Here is a 24,579-nt window from a genome sequence, read left to right as displayed (position 1 = left end):
TTGTTGTTGTACAAAAGTTGGTTTGTGGCTGACATTTTAGCGAACTTTTTGTTTTCACTGGAAAGAAGTTTAAGTGGATTTTTTTTTTAAATTCTCAGAAGCCAGTACCACTCCCAGCTGGAGAGATGTTTTGTTGGTGTCCAGGTTGGTCTGAGCAGCTCTGTAGACAGCACAGTGCTTGTAGCCCCTTAACCGTTGTCAGAACATCGTTGTATTGATGAGTGAGGCCTGGTCAAGTCACTTAACCTTTCTTCCTTGGTTTTCTCTTATGTAGACTGGAAATGATAATATCTGCCTTTGATCTCACAGGGATGCTTCAATCCATTAGAGTCATTAAAGCACTTTAAGTAAGGTGTAAGTCACTAGAATCAAGGCGCCTTCGTTATTGTTATCATTATTGTTACTTTATTACAGTGCCATATACAGGGGGGGGGGCGGCACTTATTAATCCTAAATAGTCAAGTCTCAGAATATGTTCTGCGGGCATGAAGCATTAGCTTCAGAGGTCAGGTTTTTCCCTCTTTTCTCTTGTGCTTAGGCTGTTTTCCCTTACCTCCATTAATTTGGAGAATGCAAAAATTGTAACAAAGGCAAAAACACAAAAATGAATGTAGAAAGCAAGGAGACCGAGGTAACTTTCTTAGGATCCCTGAGAGCTTCGGGCTTCCTAAAATGGAATCAGTTTGAAGGCCTTGCTCCATTGTTCGTCTCCTGTCCATGAAATGAATGATCAGGAGTTCTAAAGTGCTTTTGAGTAATCACCCACCCACCCTCCCACCCTGCCCCCCCATTTTTTTAAAGTACTGTTTTTCTAGCAAAGAGCAAAATATTTGGAGTTGATGGGTAAAGATCTCTGTCTTTGGAAAGTGTTCAAAGGCATTTTGTACAAGCTGATTGTATTTCGTAGATCAGCCCCTTCTAGCGTTTTGTCTTGAATATTTCCTTCCTCACACCTCATATACTGTCCCAGAAGGCGATAGACTTCCATATGGCCTTGGGTGGCACCAACTTGATGTCTATGAAAAAGTGGAAGATGGAGGTCTACCCAGAACAGAGAGTTCGTGTCCTGGTTCTTTTGATCTCACAGATGTCACTGTTCTGAAAGAAGCTAACCTGTCCTTCCTTTATCTCTGCTCTCTGAAACTGAAGAATGTGGCTCTGCCGGTGCTTTGTCTGCCTTCTTACTCGTTGATACTCTGACTACTGAAATAATGTTTGCTCCATTTCTAAACTGATCCACCTCAAGCACTTTTGATTTGGTGGCTTATACCATTTGCCAGCTACAAAGCACTAACTTCTCAAATAAGAGTCTTTATAGTTAATGCACATAGTCCTTATAGTTAATAATCTTGTAATTAAGATAACTGAGCATCATAGTCTGAACTGGGACTCTACATAGCCCTGAATGTGCAGGAATTCACATAGAAACATATTAAGCATATGATGAAATTGAAAGGGTTCTAAAGAATCCTTTAGAATCTGTTTTCTTTGTGCAGGTACCAGATGTTGATGTTGGCAGCACTTAAGAGGGTCACAGGACGTTTAAAATCACTAGGCTGTGGTGAATAAAATTCCAGGTCTGTTGCACTGAAAATTATTTAAAACTTGTGTTTGTTTACTCAGTGGTAAGTAGTACGAAAAGCATTTTTCTTCTATATGAGTGTGTTTTAAACAGGTACCTTTGACATACATACATGATCAATGAAAATGTTTAAAACACATTTGTGTCCCAGGGGCTCCTATCACTGCAGGCCACTGGTTCCGTTGAAGTCCATTTTCACATGTGCAGAGCTGATCACTCTGCACTTGACCTTCCTTGTAAGTTATTTGTTTCATGTACTAGAGGGCTAAGGCTACATAGCTGTGCAAGAAGGGGGAAAAGGCGTATGTGCTACACTTAGGTAGTATTTCCTTAGTGTTCTCTGACAGTAATTTTGAGAAGAAAAGAGGACTTTTTATGCCCACCCCCACTTTTGGGACTGAGCTAAGTTTCTCATTGATAAAATAATTAAGAGTTTATAGTTTCAATGCTAAAATAGAAAGTAAAAAACTGGTTTTGAGGAACAAAACCAATGCCAACAGGGGGTACCTCTCTGTACTCACTGTAGATTGTTATTTATTCTTGTTTTATGGGTGTCACACTTGAGTAGTTAGGTTGCCTCCTTTCTTAGTTTTCCAAAGGAGTTTAATACATAGATCCTCCAGTTTGCCTTGTTTCTTTAGTTAGGATTTTGAACCAATGCTGTAAGTGCAATGAAATCCATTTCTTCTAGACTGTGTTATCTATCTTACTACTGTCCATCACGATAGTATTCCAGCTTTCTGTGGGAAGGGAAGTATTTTGAATACTCTATCAGAGGAAATGGCTAGGAGGAAAAGCAGATCTCAGCAGCTCTCATTTCTGGGATTACGGCTGACTTCTTCCTTTTTAGCACACCTTTCAGATTGTGTATAATTATACAGAGTGGAAATAAGAAAAATAGTATGTGTGATGAAGTTAATTTTTATACACCAAAGAAGATGTTGCTTGTTCTGTTTGTAGATCCTGGTGCCTTGGTTTCATTCAATGACAAAGAGAGGTGTGGTGTTATTTGTGCTCTCATGTCTCTAAACCTCAGGAACATGCCAGGACATTTAGATTGAATTGTTATGTGAACATCACTGAATAGTCTTCACAGTCCTAGATGGTGTGGCCTATTCCTTAAGGTTATATGATACATTATCTTGCTCCTAAGTCTCAAGACTATACAGCGTATTTCTGTTCTGCATATTGTAGCCAACCGGAACAGATATTTTTATATTTAAAAACATCTGAACACAGAAAAGATACAAAAAGAACACAGTAGAAATGCTGAAAATCAAGCATACATAGGGTGCACTTGTATGAGTGGAGTTTACAAACCTAAAGCCGTGGTGAGTTGGTGAGTGAATGGTGTGTGACTTTGAGGACCTGGGGCATTATAACACACTACTGTTGACTTTGTAAGCTCTCTGCACGTAGATCGGTTTTTTAATTAGTTGTATTCTTTATTTACATTTCAAATGTTGTCCCCATTCCTGGTTCTGCTTTCCCCCAAAACTCCCTAACCCTTCCCCCCTCCCCCTGCTCACCAACCACACACTCCCTCTTCCCTGTCCTATCATTCCCCTATACTAGGGCATCTCGCCTTCTCAGGACCAAGGGCTCTTCTCCCTTTGGTGTCCAACAAGCCATCCTCAGCTACATATGCATCTGGAACCCTGGGTCCCTCCAAGTGTAGTCTTTGGTTGGTAGTTTAGTCCCTCGGATCTCTGGGAGTACTGGGTAGTTCTTTAGTAATTAATCAAATTACTGAATCTTTGCATTTTATAAAACTTATTTTTAAATGTTTGAATCTTATAGTTAGATTAATATATGGATACATTTTACAAGATTATTTGACTGTTGTCAAGACATTTTTCATTTAAAACCTTTTTCTGATTAAAAGCTAATATAAGAGCTGAAGTCTAAACAATGTCAGGATCATATCTTGTCATCCTGGAAAGTCGTCCGTGGGTGTGACAAGATGGAGATGCCCATTTGCTTAGCACCGTCTCTCAAGCCCTTCTGAGGACTGCCTCCTCCTCAGGCACAAATGTGACTGTAGTAGTTTTTCTGGTTTCTCTTCTTCTTCTTTTTAATCATAGATTTATTTGTAAGCAGATAATTTACCATCAATATTTTGCTCCAACAATAAGGCCTTTGTTTTCTTGTCCTTCAGTTTCTTTTTTTTCTTTTTCAACTATGTGTACATTAGATCATTTTATAAAAATTGCTTCATGTCAGTCTGTGGGACCACCGTGTTCTCATGGTCCATTGTCAAATGAAGCATTGTCTGAACAAGCTAGCTGTCACACACAGCCATTTGATGTTTAGATTGGTAGTGTATATAGCCACAGATCATATATCCATAGGGTTTCTGATCACCAAAGACAGAATGTTTTAAACTGATGTATTTTAACTTACCATTACTGTGATTATTACGACATAGGTCTTTTATATATTATATGCTAACACATGTATCTATAAATTTATTGTATTTACTTGTATTTATATTGCTAATCAATGTACTTATGTAAAGGAAACAGACTTGCATGGTAGGCAGCATTGAGGGGGAATTTTAGAATGCCTTTGTCACATCTGTAGTTTAGTGGAGTATGTAAAATAAACAATGCCTACTGTGTGATGAACGCCAAAGAGCTAATCAATTCTGGATATTAGTCCTGCTTAGAACTCATGTAAGCTGTCCTGTATTATAGTTACTTGGAAAGATGTATAGAAGCCTAATGTTTTGAGTGGGTAAATTTGTTTTGTAACCTGTGAAATGTGTTCCTGGGGATAGTGTATCTAACCTCTGAACTTTCCACTCATTGTCTATGCAGTGAGGATTCCAATAATGCTTTTCTTTTGGATGATATGAGGATATAGGAATGCCTTTTGTAAATTTATATGCAGTTTGCTAATTTACTAAGGTATTCTTGCCAAATGACCTAAATTAGAAGGAGGGTGATTTGGATCAAGTCCCTGAGCTCACTGTCTAGAGTCAGATTACATTTGTCCATTCTACTTGGAAGAGGTGTGTGTGTGGGGGGAGGGGCATCAAAGATGTATGGTTTTAATCTTATTTTTTTAGAGGCTATGACTACTCTAACCCCCATAGCTTCAATTAAAAAACTTGAAAATAGTTCATTTTCTAGTCTAATTACTTGGCAGAAATTTAGAATAACATGAAACTAGTAACAACCAAACCTTTCCTTTGTACTTACAGATCAACAGAAGAGATTCTTGTGTCCTAGAGACCAAAGAAAGAATCAGCAGGAATGCCCAGGGTGAATGATGGATTGCAGAGCCTGGCTGGTAATTACTTTCACTGAGCTAAAACATTAACTTGATACATGGGAGCAAGGCCAGATGAAAATCAGGAGGTGGACCTCTTCCTCCCCATGGGATGCCCATACTTGCCTTGTGGAGGTAGTTGTTTCTTTGGTGGGAGAGTCCAGCTCAGCTTCCTTTCCCGAGGCTCAGCATGGATTTTCATCTACCACCCCGGTAGACAAGGAGTGGTACCTTTGTTTTGGCCATTGTAATGATAGGTGTTTAAGTCAGCCTGCTTTCTGAGATGGCAAGAACTCACAGTTTCTCAAGACTTTTCAGTAGGATAACCGATATTAACAGAGATTTTCTCCTCTTGGGGTTCATCTTTTTTGTAATTTTTTTCCATAATGCGGGCTCTGGAACCCACATGTTTTATAAGCATGACACTCTCAAGCACACATACACCACAGAACTTCACACATGACACTACAGAGCACACGTCTTCCCCCATCCTTACACACACACATCGCCATCTTCACTTCATAGATGGAAACACGCCTGAGCACATATAAAGGAGAGGCTGAGACAGGTGGGAAATCTGGGGTTTTACATGCACAGGCCAGAGAGAAGACGTTTTCACTGCGCACTGCGGGTTTGGCGCATGCGCACTGCGGGTTTGGCGCATGCGCACTGCGGGTTTGGCGCATGCGCACTGCGGGTTTGGCGCATGCGCACTGCGGGTTTGGCGCATGCGCACTGCGGGTTTGGCGCATGCGCACTGCGGGTTTGGCGCATGCGCACTGCGGGTTTGGCGCATGCGCACTGCGGGTTTGGCGCATGCGCACTGCGGGTTTGGCGCATGCGCACTGCGGGTTTGGCGCATGCGCACTGCGGGTTTGGCGCATGCGCACTGCGGGTTTGGCGCATGCGCACTGCGGGTTTGGCGCATGCGCACTGCGGGTTTGGCGCATGCGCACTGCGGGTTTGGCGCATGCGCACTGCGGGTTTGGCGCATGCGCACTGCGGGTTTGGCGCATGCGCACTGCGGGTTTGGCGCATGCGCACTGCGGGTTTGGCGCATGCGCACTGCGGGTTTGGCGCATGCGCACTGCGGGTTTGGCGCATGCGCACTGCGGGTTTGGCGCATGCGCACTGCGGGTTTGGCGCATGCGCACTGCGGGTTTGGCGCATGCGCACTGCGGGTTTGGCGCATGCGCACTGCGGGTTTCCGCCTCGCCAGCAGCCCCGCTCCTGGACAGTCCGTTCTTTTTTTTTTCCTCCCTCCGCCCGGGGAGGAGCTGGACAACTCCAAGCTCGAGTGAGAGAGCGCGACCTGGGTGTGGATGTAAATCAGTCACCTGAGCGCTGAGGGGCTGTGGCGAGAGTGCATGCGCGTGGGCGGGTCGGGAGTGGCGCGGGCAGTGAGCACGGCCCAGAGCAGCCAGGCGGGGAGGGAGCAGGCCGAGTGGAGAGCTGAGGTGGCCGAGGGGCACGGCCGCTAAGAGGTTACCAAGAGGTGGGGGCTGCACTTGAGGACCAGCGTGCCGAGAAGGTAAGAAGTTTCCACCTCCTCTCCTGTTGCATTTGCACTGGGTGGGGACAGAGCTGAGCGGGACGCCCCGGGGCCACCGCGGGCCGCTTTCTCCTCTAGAGAGGAGGCGCGAGGAGGCGGGCAGAGGGCGGCGCTCCCGAAATCCACCCCCACCCCTCAACTTGGCCCCAAGTTTTTGAGGTGGCTGCGGGCAGGTGGGCGGACGGACGGGGAGCGAGGGCTTCCCCACGCCTTAGGTGAGCGGTGGGCAGTCGGGAATCTGGGGACCTGGTGCCCTCGGGGAGGGCGCGGGACGTGGGGACCTGGGATACACCGAGCTGCCGGATCCCGCGGCAACTTTCCCAACTTGCCAGCCTGTTCAGAGCCCTGAGCGGCAGCTGGGCGCGGGGGAGGGAGGGTGCAGGGGGCCCAGGCGCGGCCTGCGTGGGGACCGCAGCGTTGCCCGCGCGGCTGCGGAGGATGCAGACATGGCCAGTCATATCCTGCTAGACAGACAAGTGTGTGCTTTCCTGAGTGCGGTTCTGAAGCAGCTGGCCCACTGCGTTATCATACATGCCGAATGGATGGAAGGATTTGAGAAGTGAAAGGGGGGCAGAATTATAAAAAAAATACAGTGATGTTGGAGCTCAGGACAAAACTAGACGGAATCTCCAGTGGGATGAGGCAAAGATTAAAAAACAAACAAACAAAAAAACAAAAAAACCCCAACTACTTGTAAGTGCCAAGTGGTGGAGGAAACGGGATGGCACAGCACAGGGAGACTCCGGCACACCCCCTGGAAGGACTGGCTTCTCTGCAGCTGGGAAGCACTGTCTGCTTTTGGGAGCTCATTTGTTAGAAATGGGGCTTGACTATGCTTTTTCTTGGAGTTCCCTACCACCCAGTGTCGCTGTTGTTAGCCCCACTTGGGGGCTCAGATACAGAGTGGGTCCTGTGTACATGGGATGTATAAGAAACGGGGTGATAGAAGGTTGACATTTTTCCCTCTTCCCTTCCCCCTGATGTGACATCTCTTGTTTCAGAGATCAAAGTCACAACTGGAATGTAGGAGATGGTACTGTCAAATTCAGACACACACACACACACACACACACACACACACGCGCGCGCGCGCGCGCGCGTACAAAATGCACCTAGGACTGCGGTTACAGTAATGCTGACAGAAATTAAAGAGGTTTTGAAAGCAGCGTGCGATTTATGATGCATCCCATTTACCCTAGAGTCAAGCTGTTGTAAAACTGATGTACAAAAGACATCATAAAATAGTCCTGTGTACCCAGGATTATAGTGGCAGAAAGTGACCTGTTTTATTAATTTTTAAGTACTTCATGAACACTTGTAGTTGTTGGATCCTGTGTTTAAGTGAGGGATCAAAACAAAATATGAAATATATCTGCTTAGAGCTGGAGAATTTCTTGTAACGGCATTTTACAGAACATTATAAAAGCCAGTTGCATGCCTTTTCTTCCCCTGGCCAGTGTTACTATTTGTGAACAGAGCTGTTCCCATATACTAATCACTGAGCGGTGGCTAAGTCCATTTGTCTCCCACTGTTTTCTATTCTGCACGTTTAGATGGTTTTGTGCACAGACACACATGCTTTAGGTGGAATTTATTTCTGACACTAAGTGTTTCTGCTCTCAACTTTTCCTCTAGACTAAGCCTTGTGTAAGTTTGATAGAACTTCCTTTCGCTCTTTGGAATCATCCACACGAGAATCCTTTGTGAGCCCTTAAAGGCTCTGTATTTTATATCATATTTGTAGCCGTTTCATTTAAACTTGTTCAGTTTTAATGAACTTCTGAGTTGTAGGTACTCTTTCTGTTCCCGGAGAGCAGTGGATTTAAAATCCAGACTGCTAATTACTTTACCAAAGCATAGGAATGTCTTCACCTGAGGGAAGGGCTAGCAAACCTGAATGTGAACTTTGTGAAGAGGATCTTTCTGGAAGCATGTCTGAAATGCCTTGACCCCCTAATCCTCTGAGAATATTAAGTTGGGTTTGTATATAAAACTTTGGGTAAAAACCAACCTCATGTGACTTTTAAAAATATTGAGGAAATATTAATAGTAGTAGTGTATTGCTAATACCTGACTTACCCTCTTCTGCCTGAGATGTGAGTTATCTGTCAGGCAGGGATATGTGATTACAAAAAGGAGCAGGCAAAAAGCAGGGCTGACTGTTGCTATATTAAAATGTAAGTATTACAGTTTGAATTTTCAAGTGAGAGTTTCTGAGTTCAGTGCTTTACATAACATTTTGTCCTAATCTTGCTTGCTGTCAGGGATGTTTCTTGGTTGTGCAATTGCTGCAGTCAAGGATGCCAATTTGCATTCCATGAGTGTCATTTGATTACTTTTATCTGCGGAGATCCAAGACCGGCCCAGTCCTCTCATTTCATCTTGCCATGTCATGAGTCAGTGCTATGTTGTCATTTCAAAAATCTGCCTGATTTAGACAAGAAAGAAAAGTACTTTCATGTTGCAGCCGCAGTCCCCTGCTAACTTGTCAGCATCAGGATATGATTCACTTGGGCCCAGAAGAATGGAACAGAGAGGCAGGTTAGATGGTTCAATAAAGCCCACGGACAGGTAGTGTGTGATGTCCCCAGAGAGCTGCAGTTAATGAAGAACAGGTCTGCTTAGTTCTCCATGCGCTGACCTGTTGCTGTCCCCACAGTTTTCTCATTTGATCTTTCCCAGCAAATTGATCTTTTCTTGTATTTTATTTGCCTTCCAAGTTAGTCCTTGAGGGACTGAAATTAGCAGAGCAACTTAAGTTGGATAATACAGCTGTTCAGAAAAGAAGAAATTGGACATTGGCAAAAAAAAAGGAGCTATTCTTTTTTGTTGTTCCTGGGAATATTTCCTAGATTAAGGGAGTCCAAAGTAGGTGATGAAGCTAGCGGTTTCCCTTACTTTAAATTTAGAGTTAAGACTCAGGGCTATTTTAAATATTTTGTAAATGTTTGAAAGGTGGCTTCAGCAAGGATGAAGAGTTTGATTTAGCAATGCTCGCACTCACTTGCTTGACCTGACCTGCCAGGGTAATAGTGGCTTTTATGGCTATTGGAAGACGGACAAAACATCAATGGCATATTGCAACTATGTTATTTATAGTCTTCTAAATAAGTACAATTCCCAAATATTCAATACTGAATTGCTGAAAAGATTAAACAATAAAAAGTCATTAACAGGATTGTGTATAATTATTATGGTGCATGAAGATTTTTTTCTATGAATTACCATCAGTATCTTTGTTTTACATAAATTCCACAGACACCCTGTTCATAGATCAGGTTATTCTCTCCTCTGAGGTTTTCCTATTTAAATTTAAAGGTAGGCTTTTAAAATTGAGAGCAGGTTACAAGTTGGGTTTCTTTGAAATGCTTACATGTTGGTTTTTGAGATTAAAATTCATTTTATACAAGGTGAGCATAGTTGATACAGGTTACAGTTTCACTATATTTGACTCTTTTTTGTTGTTGTTGTTGTTGTTGTTTGTTTTTTTTTGTTTTGTTTTGGTTTTTTTGAGACAGGTTTCTTCCTGGTTGTCCTGGAACTCACTCTACTGTAGACCAGACTTGCCTTGAACTCAGAAATCTGCCTGCCTCTGCCTCCCAAGTGCTAGGATTACAGGTGTGCACCACCACACCCCGTTTTATATTTGACTCTTACTATGAGCTTTGAACAGGTTCAGTTTTGCTACATGAGATTACCTCAAAAATAATGACTTTTATCTTTTAAAGATTTATTTGGCTTATTCATTTTACATAGAAATTTTAAAAAATGTAGAAAAAGTAATAAAGTGACATTTCTGAAACTTTTCAGCTTAATGTATTTTTATTTATTAAGCCAGAGGACAATCTTGCTTTAAAAGAAAAAAAGCAAAACAAGACCCAAAAACCCAGAGAAGGCAAACTTTAAATTTCTGCAGCTTCTTAAAGTAGGAAGATAAAAAGGAGGAAGAAGAAGCTATGTCTTTTGAATCAGGAAAAGTTAAATTTGTTTGAGTAATTCAGAAAATTGGGCATGTTCAACTTAGCCATACCCAGGGGCTCCATAAACAATCGCATAACTGGAGTTTTTTAGAGAGAGATGTTATTTGATAACATAATTATTATTTCAGTATTTGATAATAGAGTGCAAGGTTCTTCTACTTTCTTTGGTTTTCAAAATAATGTATTGCTTGCACAGAGTAGGCCAAGAATTGGATGATGAGATGGCTCTGTGGAAAAGATGTTGTTACCAAGCCTGCTGACCTGAGATTGATTCTTTACATGGTTGAAGAAGTATATCCCTCCCTCCCATCCTTTTTTCTCTGTAGCTTTGGCTGTCCTGGAACACATTCTATACACCAGGCTAGCCTTGATCTCACAGATATCTGGCTGCCTCTGCCTCCTGAGTGCTGGCATTAAGCCAGCTGTGGGATAAGACCCAAATCAAAATGACAAAATGATTTACTAGCACCTAATTATAACAGCCATGGCTGGTTGGTTTTGTGTGTGTATGTTAGCTACTCATGTATTGAAATACATTTGTCTATCCTTCACGGTTATTATTCATATTAATACTCAACTCATAACATTTTTAGCCAGTGGGGCTTCTAACTGATAGCTTTTGTTTTATTTAGTATTGAGAAGAGCCTAACACATTTTATTGAGTATTGAGAAGAGCCTAACATATTTTTTCCTTATGCCTCAGACTTAGAATCTGTCATTTCTTCACAAAACCCTGCTTCACTGTTAGCTGTAAATTTGTATTAGAAGACCATATTGTGGATACTAGGAATGTTCATCATACTGAGATGACTGTTTCCCTGAACCTTTTCTGGTGTATAAGCCTAGTTTTTAAAAAAACACTTTATGAATTTGTATTGATCCTAATAATTCGTGTTTGTTCACTTTTCATATGTTCTCATCTTTTTAGAGACATGTCTGACAGGATCTTCTTTTCCCACCCTCCAAAAGCTGAAATCAGAGAGTATACACTATTATGCTTACTCTTAGTTTTTGTGGATTCATGCCTCTCCCCCTGCCCCAAATTAGTTGATTATTTCTCAGAGCGAGGTCTGATTCTATAGCCTGGGCTGCAAGGGAAGATCCTATTTAAAACAACAGCAGCAATAACCACAACCATTATAGTGTCATATGTCTGTAGTCTTAGCAAAGAGGCTAACGGGTAAGGCCAGCCAGTCTACATACAAATTTCAGGCCCACTAAGACAAAATCGTGCCTTAAAAAAAACAAAACAAAACATAAAAAACCTGAAAAATCAACCAAATAAAACTACTTGATTGCATGAATTTCATTTGCTCGTGGCTATGGCTACTGTAATTTTTCTATCTATCGAAACCTTAGAGAAACAATTTCCACTTGCACTTTTCCACCTTAACCTTGTTAGTGTTGTTCTAGTTATCTTTACTGCTTATGCTGAAGACGGTTTTGGCTCTCTTTTTTGAACCCAATGGCCTTAATTGAGATAGTGTTTCCATGCTGTAGAAGAGTGAACTTATTATTGTTGGCTATTTACTCTGTTAAACATATTAGCTTCTTTGTTTTCCTGCTTTCCTCTCTGGCAAAAACCCTGATATATTCTGAGGATGTCTCTCAGTGGTAGAAGACTTGCCTAGTGTATGCAAGGTCCAAAGTACAGTCTATAACTCTGCAAAGACAGCCCCTCTCCCAACATATACAACATATATGTGCTGTAGAAATTTAACATTAAGTAAGTTTCCCCCTTTCAAACAAGTATCTCATCTTGTGTTTCCTATTTTAATACATTTGTGTCATTTTAAGAACTAAGATGAGATATACTATGTTCAAATGTAATAAACAACATATATACAAATAATAGTAGATAAACATATCTATGTTCACAGTATTATACAACCATTAACCTTTTCTAGTTTCAAAACCATTTCACCACTTCATCAAGTATCTTCAGTGTTTGTGTTATTTGTAAGTATGTACCAACATGCCTAGCATGGTTTTTAAAGAATGACTGCTTTCTTTTTAACTATGTATACATTTGTGTCTGTATATGGGTTTGTGCATTTGAGGCCAGAAGATGGCATCATCTCCCCTAGAGCTGGAGTTACGCCTAATATGGGTATTGGGAATCAAACTCAAGTTCTCTGCAACTGCTATATCATCTTTTTCTTTTTTTCTTTTCCTCTCTTTTCCTTTCTTTCTTTCTTTTTCTTTTTTTAGATTTATTTATTTATTTTATGTATATGAGTACAATGTAATTGTCTTCAGATACCAGAAGAGGGCATCGGATCCTATAATAGGTGGTTGTGAGCCACCATATGGTTGCTGGGAATTGAACTCAGGACATCTGGAAGAACAGTCAGTGCTCTTAAATAACGAACCATCTCTCAAGCTCCCTGGTATATCATCTTTTAAGCTCTGAGCCATCTATCCAACTTTTTTTTTTTTTTTTTTTTTTTTTGGTTTTTTGAGACAGGGTTTCTCTGTGTAGTCCTGGCTGTCCTGTAACTCACTCTGTAGACCAGGCTGGCCTCGAACTCAGAAACCCACCTTCCTCTGCCTCCCAAGTGCTGGGATTACAGGTGTGCGCCACCACGCCCGGCTATCTATCCAACTTCTAAAACTGGTTTTTGAACATTTAAATCTCCCAAGCTCGCCCTACTTTTTGAAAATGTATTAAGAACAAATACATTCCAATTCTTCCAAGGGTTATCATTGCTCCATGTATGAAGTTGAAACTTAATATGGCTAACAAAAGCCTTTACTTTCCAGTTTTTGCCATTTTGTCTTGTTTCATTTATGACTCTTTGTTCAGTATAGGCCCAGTTCTTCATTGTAGATATTCTATAAGTCTTTCTCTTTCCCTTTCTCCCTCCAAAGCAGGGTCTCATTATTAGTCACGGTCATTTTGCAACTTAACCCACCTCTACTTCCCATGTTCTGGAATAAAATGTGTGTGTCCCTCTGTGCTGCACCCCCTTCCCCCTTTTTAAACCTTTGAGACTAGACATCACAATATAGACTTGGCTGGCCTCAGAGTTGTGGTGCTCTTCCTGCCTTTTTTTTTTTTAAAGCTATTAAAGATTGTTATATGCCCTTCTTCTGTACTTCTTTAACCCCTATTCCTTGTACTACTTTTAGGTTACCTATTTCACATTGTCCTTACTTATATATTTTTCTGGAACAATGAACCCATGATAGTCAAATGCTAGGTAATACAATACAGGCTGCAACTATAATGAATAGGATTTTTAACAGAAGTCAAGATTATTTAATAAATTATTTTTAAAATGGTTTCAAAGATAGGAGGGTAGTTCTTGAGCTAGACCTCAAAGGAACCATTCCCATCAACACTAAAGTGTGTATGTGTATTCTTTTTTAGTAGCTAGCAACATAGTTGGGATTCAGTGAAAGGTATATGATTATAAACATAATAAGTTTAAAATGCAAATCATATCTTAATGGTATTTTAAAATACAGATTTTATCTGTTTGCTTTGCTTATTAGATTTATAAAATCTGTGTTCAAAATCCAAGAAAAGAAGTTCTTTGTGTTAAAATACAATTTAATTCTTTATTTTTATCATTTTGTTGTTGTTGTCTGCATGTTGTGATGTACATTAATTACTTTATTGTTAGTTGGACAAAATAATTGATCAAAACAGATTTAGGAAGAATTGTTTATAGTTCATCAATTATTTAGTTCGTCATGCTTGGTAAGGTATGATAGCTGCAATGTGACAGCAGTAAAATGATGGGAGTGGGTATGAGTCTTGTATTCTGTTTCACAATCCTTTTAGAATAGTTCCAACCACATTCCAAATTAAACTGTTTTAGAAGCACCCTCAGACATGCACAAGAGGTGTGTCTCCCAAGTAATTTCAAATTCCAGTAGATTGACAAATGAAGATGGACCTAATAGCCCTATATGAAGTTATAATTGTTGAACTAAAACCACCTTTGATTGCTCAAAGTTATGGAGTTAGTGCTTCCATAGTTACCAGCACACTGTTTGGCATTTTATAGTACTCTGTGTTGTATTATATTTGCTTTCATGATTAGATGGCTTATCTTGATGATGGGCAAGTACTGTATGAGAATCATGTACTCATTTAGATTTCTGGCAAGTCCTTTCTGAACTGCTCTTAAACATGTTTTGTCCTTACTCACTGCCCAGTTTGAATCAGTCAGTCCTAAGCTCTCTTGACAAAATAATAACTTTTCTGGTGATTGTTGTGTATACTTACTATCATGATTCTTATCCTGCCTTCAAAGATGATAGTATATTAAAATTATCAAATTATATAGTATACCTATTATATATACCTATAGGTATATATAGTATACCTCTAATGTCAGTTACACTTACTTAAGGCTATTTGAAAAACTCATGCGATCTGCCCATTACAAAGACATCCTTATTTTATTATGTCCATCTCTGTAAACTCTTAAGGTTATACTCTTCCTAACCTGTTGTTTGATGATCCTTTGTTGGCCTTTGTTTTTCTACCTTACTAGTTCCTTGTCTCGATTCTTAATTTTCTGCCCTCATCATCTATTCTTCATGGCAGAACACTGTTTAGAAGAGAAGAATCTTATGATACCATCACTATTTCTGTAGGCACCAGCTATTCTTAGAAAGCTATTCCTGTTGCATAGTTGAATGTACCTCAAGGCATCATGGCAATCAGACAGATGTTAATGTAAGTAAGAGTTGAAAACACTCGGCAATTCTGATGTAAAAGTGCTTTTGGTTGTTTTTTAAGAATTAGTCTTAAAGGCTTGCCATTTCTGATTTGATTTGACTTTTGATTTTCTTTCAACTAAAATCTCTTGTGAGAATCAGCCTTATTTGCATTTTGATTGCCTCTCATAAAACCTACCCAGAATGCTAAGAGCTTTGGTTGAATCCCAAGGTAGATGTAGGAAGACAAAACAATTCCATCTGGATAGGTTAATATACCCATGGCTTCCTTGTTGTATGGAAATGTTATAGTTACGAAGCAGCATTTTAATAGTTTTCATAGTTTATAGCTTATTTATGGTCATACTTTACCTGTTGGAGAAAAACTGTTTTAAAGTTTTTATTGAAATTTTCTTTTTCCACAGAACTCAACAAAAATCCAGTGGGAGGCTTTTTAGCAGGTTTAATAGACGACAATGATCTCTATTGTTGGGAAGTCCTTATTATTGGTCCTCCAGATACACTTTAGTAAGTATACTGGAACTGACATCTTCACTCCTTCAACTAAAATTAAAACTTAATTTTGAAAATTGAAAAAAATTCTAAAGTAGCAAGCAAAATGGTTATATCGAGTATCATTTCAATGTGATCATGTGTAGAGCCTTTGTGTTATGCTTGAAGCTCTAATGTCTAAAACATGTTTTTAAAAAGATAGCTTCAGAAATTTAAGCTATGTTGCTGCTGGAATAAATATGTTATGAAAAGCTTTTTCTAGTGAGGTTATATGTAACCCTCCCCCCCCCACACACACACACAGGGTTTTTCTGTGTAGCCCTGGCTGTCCTGGAACTTTCTCTGTAGACCAGATTGACCTCAGAATCAGAGATCTGCGTGGTTCTGCCCCCTGAATCCTGGGATTTAAGATGTGTGCTATGTGCTACTATTGCCTGACTGTAAATAATTTACACACACACACACACACACACCTTCTATAATTTAGGATATTAATTTTTGTAAGCTTGGAGGAGAAGAGAAAATTTCATCTCTAATTATATATTTATGTGTGCTTCTGTGAGATTATGTTCATGTGAATGAAGGTGCACTAGGAGGCCATAGCTGTTGGATCCCCTGGAGCTGGAGTAACACCTGATTATAAACTGTTTGATATGAGTATTAAGATCAAATTCAAATCCTTTAGAGGCTCTTAACCTCTGAGCCATTGCTCCAGCCAAAAGAGAAAAAAGTCCTATGCAATTTAGAGAAATTTCTCAGTAGTTAAGAGTACTGAGGTCCTAGGTTCAATTCCCTATGGAAACGATTTTCCTTCTCATGTTTACCATGCCTTGACCCCAAAGGAAACACCATAATTAAGGATGACAGTTTTACTTTTTTTTTAACACCACTTTTTAAAAATAATTTATTTTTCTTTTATGTTCATTAGTGTTTTGACTTCATGTAGGTCTGTGTGAGGGTGTTTGATCTCCTGGAACTGGAATTATAGACAAGTGTGAGCTGCCATGTGGGCTCTGGGAATTGAACCCAGATCCCCTGGAAGAGCAGCCAGTGCTCTTAACTGCTTAGCTACCTCTCCAGCCCCAGTTTTACTGTTCTCAATGCCTTATTTATTAAAGAATAAGATTGCAATTTTTTTCTTTTTAAAAACAGCTCCTTTTATGTAATTAAATCAATTAATATCTATGTGTATGGTGTTTTGCATGCATATATATTCACTGTGTTTGTCTGGTATCTGAGGAGGTGGATGGCATGGGAACCTCTAGAACTGTACTTATAGATGGCTGTGTCCTGTCCACCAATAGGTGCTGGGAATTGAACCTAGGGCCTCTGGAAGAACAGCCAGTACTCTTAACTAATGAGACATCTGGCCCTGAGATTTTTACATAGAATGTATTCTGTATATCTGTGTTTTACGACTTAAGGGAACTTTCAAGGTCTATTTTAATAATTTTATAACCTGGTCTTCACAGAGTATAGTTTATAAGACTATATTTTGTTAGTTTAGTGTTAGGACATAAAATAACTTATTAACTGACTACCAGTTGTTGAAAATAAGGCGAATGAGCTAGAGAATGATAACAGCTCTTTACATCTGCAATTCTTTGGGACTGCACTTCCTTCTTGTAAGTCCTTCCCCCTAGCCCTCAAGTAGCTGTTTGAATATATATATATATATATATATTCAAAAAGTGGATATATATAAAAAGAAGGGCTGGTGAAGATGACTCAATAAATGTTTGCTATAGAAATGTGATGACAATTCCCAGAACCCATGTAAAAAAAGTGTAATGTAGTAGCCTGTGTTTGTGATCCCAACACTCCTGTTGCAAGATGAGAGATAGAAATAGGAGAATTAACCCAGTTATCTTGGAGTAGACATTTGGCAGAAACGAGGGAAGCTCCCTCAAAAATAAGGTGGAAAAAGAGAGGAAAAAGTTAAAGCAATGTTGGAGTTCATGTTTTACACAGTGGGCAAAGGGTGGTTCATGCTTTGTTTTAGTTTTTAGCAGTCATTGTTGCTCATATGTTTGTTTTGTTTTTGTTTTTGTTTTTGTTTTTGGATTTGGTTTTTTGAAACAGGTTTCTCTGTGTAGCCCTAGCTGTCCTGGAAATCACTCTGTAGACCAGGCTGGCCTTGAACTCAGAAATCCGCCTGCTTCTGCCTCCCAAGTGCTGGGATTAAAAGCTTGCGCCACCACTGCCTGGCTTCATATGTTTCTTTGAAAACAGCATATGTTTCTTTTAAAATTGATATATTTGCATCCATCAGTTTTGCCAGTTGATTTAGGTGAATCTGGTCATGGCATGGCATTAGGATTCTTTCATAGCTGCCAGTAGCCACCAGAAACCAGTTTAGAGATAACTCCCTCACAATCACATTGTTATTTGAGGTAAATTTTATAAATTTTGCAAATCATACTATGTAAGTAACCTGGTCTATGATCCTAACACAGTTCTGGTCTGTTCTTCATGTTTATTCTTCTGTGTTTAAAATAGTGTTTGGTTTTATTCCCTCCAGGCACAGTACCTCTAGGGAATACAGAGGAACATTTTGATGATAGGATTCCTTTACCCTTAGTGTAGCTATAAAATAATGAGAATTATTCTCCTAAACCAAGTTCTTATGGAACATTGTTTAGGAATCCAGGCTTAAAGCTTCAACTCTTAAGGGATCACTGAATTTTTTATCCTTACATGCATTTGTGTCAAGTATTATTAGTTGATCAACAAACACACACACTTCTGGGTTTTTAAAAGATAGCTACTCGAGCATGTGGTGCAAACTTTTAATCCCAGCACCAGGCAGCAGGGCTCCATAGTGATACCCTGTCTCATATAAAGTCCATATAGTAAGAACATTTTAGTTAACAGGTCATTCTTTTTATTAACACCCCATTTTACTGCCCCCTCCCCGCGCACGTGTGTGAGGCCAGGTTGGCCTCAAACTCAGAAATTTGCTGGCTTTTGTCTCTTGAGTGCAGGAATTAGAGGCATGTATAACTACTGCCCAGCTTATTCTTATTATCTATAATTATGTGCTCATGTTGTAGAAATTTTAAATCCCAATCCTGAGTTTCTACCCTCCTTTGATCATTCAGTTCCTGGATAAAAGACACACTCAAACTTTGTATTTGTAATAAGCCTTAATCAGCATTAAGAGCTGGGGAGATATCTATCCTCTATACTATTATTTCTGTTTCCCAGCCAATAGTCCTATTATATAATTTGCCATGTTTCTTCTGGGTTGCACTTAACTCTAACTGGCCATACAACATGGCCATTACTTCAAGATTAATCTAACTGGTGGCAGCTTCTCCTCCATTCACTTCCTTCTTTCCCTTTCTCAAGGTTTTCCTCTGACCTCCAGCCCTGGAATCCTAATCCCTGCCTATGTCTGTAGGCTGTGAGCATCTTTATTTACCAATGGGAAATAACTTGGGGCCCAGGTCACATAGCATCAATTGACTCTACTTTAGGACTCTCTGGTCTTTGGAGCAATGCTAATACTGGTCTTGAGGAACCAGTATTAGCACTAAAATACAAGCAATATCAAGCCAACCCAGTACATATACAGGTCTCTGTGTAGGTATGTATATGTGAGTGGAGTTGCTTCTCAGAGGTTGAACTTGTAAGATCTCGTTGGAACTGTGCTTGTAGTGGTTGTGAGCCACCTGACTCCTCAAACAGATCAATGCTGTTAACTGCTGAACCATCTGCCATCTATTCAACTCTGGTTGTGGGTTATAAAATGTATTTCTCACTGTATGTTTCTAAAAGTGTTGGCTGTTGGTTTGTAATGTGAATAGCAGACATGTTTGTGGCAACTTTGAATGTACTAATGAGACACTGGCCACTTTATCCAGTGCTTTTCTGAAATCTGTAACTTTTGTTTAGGGAAGAAGAGACCGTGTGCCTGGGACAGGTCCTGAGAAAATAGCTAGAAAGGTGTCAGGACAAAGGACAGGGAAAGACTTTATAAATGGAAGCTTTCTAAAATGTTACTTGTTGGGGGAGATAGGTACTAGGACAATTTTATTAGAGTTTGAAAGAAAAACCCGAGATCTGGCAAACTAAATCTTAATAGCTTCTTAGTGGAGGACAACGGAGGAGAGAAGGAGAAGACCCTGCCATTTAAATTGTCCACATAAGAGGTTAGTTTACATGGCTGTGGTGGAGGGTGGGAGGGAGCTTAGAAAAAGAGTAAGGAAGCACAAAATGTTGGGGAAAGGGCCAAGTGGTAAGGCAGTGGCTCTCAACCTGTGAGGCACAACCCCTTGTGGTGGTTGAAAGACCCTTTCATAGAGGTCATATCAGATACCATCCTGCATATCATATTTACATTTATGATTCATAACAAAAGCAAAATTACAGTCATGAAGTAGCAGCAAAAAATTATTTTATTGTTGGAGGTCGCCACAACATGAGGATTGCAACATTAGGAAGGTTAAGAACTACTGTGTTATTGAAGTGTGCTTACAAAAGAAAGATAAAGGGCCGGAGAGATGGCTCAGCAGTTAAGAGCACTGACTGCTCTTCCAGAGGTCCTGAGTTCAATTCCCAGCAACTACATGGTGGTTCACCACCATCGTTAATGGGATTTGATGCTCTTTTCTGGTGTGTCTGAAGATAGCTGCAATGTACTCATATATAAAATAAATAAACCTTAAAGGAAGGGGTGGATGGGGGAACAGGGGGAGGGAAGAGGGCTTATGGGACTTTCGGGGAGTGGGGAGCCAGAAAAGGGGAAATCATTTGAAATGGAAGTAAAAAATATATCGAATAAAAAAAAAAAGATAAAGAAGACAAGGAAAAGCAGACAGACTTAAATGACATTTACAAGGCTGTTAATTCTAAGTACTTTATAGTATGTTCTTAAAAAGCACTTATTGACTTAAGTGCAAGAAAGTGATCTTGTAGTTATTTCAATAATGTGAAGAGGATAGACTGATTGAAAATAAGTTGGCATGGATTTGAGTGGTATTTAAATCTCAGTGATAGTGGTCTGAGGTATTAACTCAGAGAAAGTGTTATGCCAAAATTCTGTAAAAATATGGTATGCTGTTTTGTGATAGTATAACTAACCTTCACTTAATTACTAAAGGACACTCCACACTATTTACAGTCTGTGTAATCAGTGCCTAGTACATTTAAGTGTTACTTTAAGACTGATAGTTGCCATGGCTGTTACAGAGAGAAACATCTTGAAAAACAAAACAAAAAGATTGATAGTTACTGAGTATTTATGTAGTGTGATGGCTTATATGCTTGTTCCAAGCAGTGGCACTATTAGGAGGTGTGGCCTTGTTGGAATAGGTGTGTCACTGTGGGTGTGAGCTTAAGACCCTAGCTGCCTCAAAGTCAGCCCTACTAGCTGCCTTCAGATGAAGATATATAACTCTCAGCTTCTCCTGTACCAGTGAGTATCTGGATTCCTGCTTTGATAACAATGGACTAACCTCTAAACTGTAAGCCAACCCCAATTAAATATTGCCTTTTATAAGACTTGCCTTGGTCATGGTATCTGTTCACAGTAGTAAAACCCTAAGACATGTAGTTATTTTACCCATCTTCACCTAGCATAATGTTTTTAAAATCTGTATCCAATATTGAATTTTTCTAGTGCTGCCAAGAATAGATTTTCTTAGCCAGGTTTGCTGGTGCATGGCTTTAATCCCAGTATTTGGGAGGAGACAGAGACAAGCTGATCTTTGAATTTGAGGCCAGCCTAGTCTATAGAGAGAATTCTAGGACAGTCAGTGCTACAGAGAGAAACCCTATCTTGACCCAAACCGCTTCCTCCAAGTAACTTTTCTTATGTGTATAACATTTGGAAAGAAAGGACCAAGCTCTTTAGGCAAGTGCTGGACCACTGACAGATTCTGAACCCCAAAATAGAGTTTTTTGTTTTTGTTTTTGTTTTTAATTGAAAAGGGGGTCTTGATATGTAGTTTGGGTTACTTTAAATTCAGTAGGCCTTCTGCCTCATACTTTCCAATGCTAGATTATAGGCATGTGCCATACCCAGTTAAGACTTTTGTGATTTAATTTACAAAAATAACAAAAGGAGGTTTTGTGCCAGAAATAGGACCTTGGTTTTCAAATGTTCAGCAGTTGGTTATATAATTCCTTAACATCATGTTAATTGTTCTACCAATACTTTCTTCATGGAGAAATATTTTTACTTCACTGCTACTTCAATGTCTTTTTTCGTCCCCATAGTCAAATCTTTTTATGTGTGAACAATAATAAATACAGTCTGTCTGTCTACTTTGTGATTTTTACCTATGAGTTTTTTAGTTCCTCTGTCCTAACTTGACACTGAAAGTTTGTATACTCACAAATTGGCTGCCACTAAGCCAGGTGGGTTTTTTTTTTATTTTTTAATTTATTAATTATTTTATTTATTTATTTATTTATTTACTTACTTATTTATTTATTTAAGTAAGGTGGTTTTTTGGGGGAGTGGGTAAAGTGAGGTAGGAGAGGCACAGGTAGATGATCCTTAGGTAAAGTAGAGGATAAGTGAATCCATTTAAAAAAAACATTTGAGAACTAGCATAATTATTAGAAAAACATCTGCCTTAAAATTTTTTAGGGCAACACTATTAAGTAAATTTGACAATTACTTATTTAATTACACAATTTAGAGGGGCAGTAGCTACTTTTTAGCATGAGAATTCCAGTCAGATATTGTGAAGCTTTTGAATGAATTAAATCAACCAAAATGAAGTGACCTGGGAGAAATGAGGTGCAGATATTTTGTAGAGTCTTTTCTAATACCCCTTTACATATATTCTTGGCTCTTTTATGGATTTCTAGCTTTCTCAAATTCTGTCTGTCTACTTATTTTCTACTCTAATTTTAAAATGCTCATTTTTAAGACTAATTACTTTCTTTTTAATCCTTGATATCTGTGCTACATTTTATGTTCATCCCTCCATGGGAAAAAAACAGCTTTTAAAAAAACTAATAAGATTGTGTTCATGTGTCTGAATGAGTAATATAAACATCACATGGGTGCAGGTGCCCCTGGAGGCCTGAAGAAGGCACTGGATCCCTGAAATTGGAGGACCAGGCAGCTGTGAGCTGCCACATGCAGATGCTGAGAACTGAGCCTTTGCAAGAGTAGTAAGTGCTCTGTGTCATTCCTCCAGCCTTACATCATTCCTTTTTCATGGTTATGCTTTATACTAGCTTTATTTTATTTTTTTTCACTTCTAGCTAATTTCTGATGACTTATTATTTGGAGGCCGGGTCTCATGTATCCAAGACTAGCCTTCAGTACCTTGCTATATATTAGAGGACCTCTGTTCCTAGTTGTCTTTCTGCTAGTCTCCTCCCATTGCCTCAGAAACTAGTTTTATTCCTTTTTTAGAGACCTTTATTTGTATTATGTACCACCCTCTTTTAATCCCCCACCCTTAAAATCAAGAGAAAAGATCTTTCTCAGACTGATATGGTCTTTATTATTTGACTAGGCTGGCCTTGAACTTATGAGAATCACCTTGAGTTGCCAAGCATGCACAACCACACAGACTCTCCATATATAAATGTTAATTTTTTCACTAAATTATCCCCTTCATTGTGCGCTTTACCATTTTTCCATTTAATCTTTTATGAACTTTTTCTTACTGTTTTCATCAAGTGTGATTTTCTTTTCAGACTCTGAGCCCTCAGCTTACCTCCTTACTATTTGGAAATATTTGATATTAATAGCACGCCCTAGCTCCCCACATCCCCTTTAATGTTTACCCTGTGCATGCAGTGCCTATGGAGTCCAGAAGAGGGCGGCTGATAGCCTTGGAATTAGAGTTACAGATGCTTGTCTCTGTGTGTGTTGGGAATTAAACCCTGGTTTTCTGGAATATCAGCTAGTTCCCTCAACTGCTAAATAATCTCGAACATTTTTTAAGCAGAAAAAAGTAATAAAATCCAGTATTTATAATTAAAATTTCAATCTGTACTAAAATGTGCAAAGCACATTAAAAGGATCCCATGTCTTATATCCTACAGTTGATAACTGTTACATGTAACGTGTTGTTCTTATTGTTATTATTGCTGTTATCATCATCATCATCATCATCATCATTTGATTTTGTTTTTGAGACAGGGTTTCACTATGTATCTTTGGCTGTCCTGGAACTCACTCTGGAAACCAGGCTGGCTTCCAACTCAGAGCCTGGCTTTTTTCTTTTGAGATAGGATCTCTGCCATTTTTTCTTTCCTATATTCTTTTTAAAGATTAATTTATGTTTATGAATGTACTGTAGCTATTTTCACATATATCAGAGGACATCAGATCCCATTACAGATGGTTGTGAACCACCATGTGGAATTGAACTCAGGACCTCTGGAAGAGCAATCAATTAGTGTTCGAACTGCTGAACCATCTCTCCAGCCCCTCACTTTTTTTTAGTATACATATATTTCAATATCTCTATTCATAATCCCGCACTACAATCCTCCAAGCTCATAACCACAGTGACTAGAGACTTCCCCCAAACTTGAAGGATGAAGAACAGCATTCTGTTGAGTGTTAACATTACACATGGGCTTAAACAGACCAGCAAATAGTCAGCAGGATTGGAACCTGTGCTTGGAGAAGGGATTTCTAGTCTATTGCCTTAACCACTTGGCTGTGACCACAGCTGTGTTTCTATTTTTATGTCAGTGTACAAACATCTGTCCCCATCTTTTAAAAATTACTTATTAGTGTGAGTGTGCATAATGTGTATGTGGGTATGTGCTCCACAGCATAGATAAAGAGGCCAGGTGACAAATTTGTAGAGTTTGTTCTTTCCATCCATCTTTAAGTAGGTTTTTGTGACAGAGCTCAGGTGTCAGGCTTGTGTATCAAGTGCCTTTATTTCCTGAACCATCTTATCAGTCTAATACACACCTTTTAGAGATTGGGTCTTGCTGTGTAGCCCAGGATGACCTTGAGCTAGATATCAGGTGCTAGAATTCCATGTGAATATCACCATTTAGTCATTTTTGCTTCC

At 39.5% G+C, this 24,579-nt stretch overlaps 1 protein-coding gene across 4 annotated transcripts in view; it reads left to right on the top strand.

Moving 5' to 3' along the window:
- The window catches only part of LOC127697254 (uncharacterized), a 309,028-nt gene that overhangs the window by 264,031 nt on the left and 20,418 nt on the right, over nt 1-24,579 (top strand). For all 4 annotated transcript variants that reach the window (XR_007980431.1, XM_052200268.1, XM_052200269.1 and 1 more), the window contains exon 3: nt 15,487-15,589. Coding sequence is in view for 3 of the 4 variants with exons in the window: in XM_052200268.1 (XP_052056228.1) it covers nt 15,487-15,589 (103 nt within the window). In the remaining variant the exon portion in view is untranslated. The remainder of the gene's footprint in view (nt 1-15,486; nt 15,590-24,579) is intronic.

Source organism: Apodemus sylvaticus, chromosome 12, assembly GCF_947179515.1.
Source record: "Apodemus sylvaticus chromosome 12, mApoSyl1.1, whole genome shotgun sequence".
Lineage (NCBI taxonomy): Eukaryota > Metazoa > Chordata > Mammalia > Rodentia > Muridae > Apodemus > Apodemus sylvaticus.
Note: the sequence above shows the minus strand (reverse complement) of the source record. Positions and strands in the feature narration are given on the sequence as shown.